Source organism: Limulus polyphemus, unplaced genomic scaffold (assembly GCF_000517525.1).
Source record: "Limulus polyphemus unplaced genomic scaffold, Limulus_polyphemus-2.1.2 Scaffold352, whole genome shotgun sequence".
NCBI lineage: Eukaryota > Metazoa > Arthropoda > Merostomata > Xiphosura > Limulidae > Limulus > Limulus polyphemus.
Window position 1 is genome coordinate 664,544 of NW_013665962.1, and position 2,768 is coordinate 667,311.

Sequence of the window (2,768 nt, forward strand, 5' to 3'; positions counted from 1 at the left end):
AATCAACTGATACGTTTGTATTTTATCGATTTGAATACATTTGTCTACCTACTTATAAACACATACACACACGTATATATACATATACAAACGGCAATAGAAGTTCTTATAATACTTTCATGCTTCATGTACATATTTAAATCGTGTGTTATTTCCCATGTAGACTAGTCTTTGCCACTCCTATTGTCTTATTCCTGTGAACACTTGAAATCTTTCTATTTGGCTATACACACTAAACTCTTATTCTAAAAGTAAAACGTATTTCGAGAAGTATGTTCAAATTATGTTTTGCAACAAATGAAAACAAAAATAAGAAGTAAGTTACTTTAAAATCACTATGCATCTTGTATGGTTAATGCCAATTATATGATAAAGGTGAACAGATGTTACTTTTAGAATGTCATAACTCTCATCGATACGAAAATGGCGGATTTTGACATGAATATTAAACGTTTAATTTAAGATATCCAAAGATATCTAAAGATATCCAAATTTTACTGCGTTTACTTTTTCATAAAAATCATTGTTTTCAAACCGAATATTTGTCTTTATATTTAACTATAATTATATATAGAGTGATTTATGCTTATATAATTATTTATACTTTATCACACATTTTATGCAAGAGACATAGTATGGTTAAGAAATTTCTGATAATTTTATTGTAAATATAATTTTAATCTCTAAATAACATTCATACATACAATAAAATATCTTTAAAATTACCCTTTTCTTGTTGGAACAGTAATTTTACTATATGTTTAGAATTATGACTAATTTAGCTTAAAACAGAAGCTAGAAATAAAAAGCCTAAAATATAAAAACCATAGTTAAAAATCATACATTTGATATGAATATTCTAAAACATTATTATTTAAACTTAAAATAACAGGATAACAATTTATGTAACTAATGGCTAGAGTTTTGGGTGTGTATTCGTCCTCTGAAGGTTGCGCCTATTTTCTGAAATAATGGCGTAATTAGAGATGCACGTAAAAGCTGAAAAATTAACTACATAAACCAAGTCTTCTTTTTTTTTTAACAAACAGTAAAACGTTGAAACAACTGGTAAAATATGTTAAAGTTGGCGTTTGAAATCATCTAGAATATTTTAATAAATCCCACCTTTCATTGTATTGGAATCTACTGCAAAATTTATGAAGAAATCCTTTAAAGACCATTGTAATAGTGCAAAGCAATAGAATTAAACATAGGTAAAATATAAGAAGCTAGCATAAACTCTCTACATAAGTTAGGTCTAACGACCTAAGTTTTTCCAATGTCATGGGGTTAACTATACTTTAAAAACAAAACGGGCCCGGCATTGCCAAGTGGTTAGGGCACTCGACTCGCAATTTGCGGGTCGCGGGTTCGAATGCCCGTCTCACTGAACATGCTCGCCCTTTCAGCCGTAGGGGGTGTTATAATGTGATGGTCAATCCCTCTATTCGTTGGTAAAAGAGTAGCCCAAGAGTTGGCGGTGGGTGCTGATGACTAGCTGCCTTCCCTCTAGTCTTACACTGCTAAATTAGGGACGGCTAGCGCAGATAGCCGTCGTGTAGCTTTGCGTGAAATTCATAAAAACAAACAAACAAAAATTAAGCCTAAATCAAGAAACATGTACAAGTTACTCGTCATCCAAGTAACTTAATTCACTGAAGTTTCGACCCCTTAAATTTAGTGCCACTCATGAAGGCGGATTTCTCGGATAAGATTTTATTATGGACGTGAGAACTAACAAAAACTAAATAAACCAAATTAAAATGAGTAATTTCCAATATGAACTTCCTTATAGAGGCCATTAAACGTAGTTAAACTTAGTTTTAAACTTTATCTGTATTTTCATTTACGCAGAAAATTAAGTATTAATTTGTAGAAATTTACAAGTAAGTCTACACTATCGGCATTATATTCCTTAAGCATTCGCTTGATAAGTAGTTTTCCCATGTAAAGAAATGAACTTTATCATAGTTTTGTTTTTATCTTTTAGTATTTGAAGTTAACTTCGCATTTGCAGTTTTCGACGTCTTGACAAATAAATAGTATTTTGACATTTTACCACACATTTTCAATCAAGATGATTTGAAACTTGAATGAAATAATATTTTTGTCTATAGAGAATTGTTAGAGAATAAAGGATTCGATAGACAACAGAAGTATAAAATTACACATATACAGTATGTCGATACACATACAGGTGTAATAATCCTTTTTTCCTTTTGTTTCTCTACACAGTTATTGCATTTGTGTAAGAAATAAATCAAACTTTTATATGTATAATTTAAACATAAAATCATGTTTTAGTACTCTGTTCTATGACAAAATACAAACAAATGGTAATATGTGTGATATATACAGAGTGCATCAATAATATCAGTTAATATAAAATTGGTGGCACGTGAACATGGTACACCACATTTAAATTATACACAAAATAAAACGTAATAGAAATTGATCAGTGTTGACTTACAGCACAAATATAAGGAAAGGTTTTCTCACTCGTCAAACCACTGTCGAGGCCCAGCAGAATAACACTGGTATAAGTTAACATACAGCCAATAATTATGATGTTATTCAGGTAAGGACTGGACATCTTGATGTACCTAAAACAAATATATATATAAACTGGTTAAAAGTACCTTACTTTTATATTTCCGTATGAATGACGTCAGAATACATACAATCCTTAGATAATATTTTCTAACACCTAATAAATTAGCTTCTAGCCTACATTATAGTCCTTAAACACACAAATACACACACACACA

The 2,768-nt window shown here is 30.3% G+C and overlaps 1 protein-coding gene across 1 annotated transcript in view; it reads right to left on the reverse strand.

The window, feature by feature from the left end:
* The window catches only part of LOC106457620 (gamma-aminobutyric acid type B receptor subunit 2-like), a gene marked incomplete at its 5' end in the record, with an annotated part of 50,430 nt that overhangs the window by 40,960 nt on the left and 6,702 nt on the right, over window positions 1–2,768 (reverse strand). Inside the window, one exon of the mRNA XM_022383616.1 lies at window positions 2,471–2,603. Within this exon, the coding sequence (XP_022239324.1) occupies window positions 2,471–2,603 (133 nt within the window). The remainder of the gene's footprint in view (window positions 1–2,470; window positions 2,604–2,768) is intronic.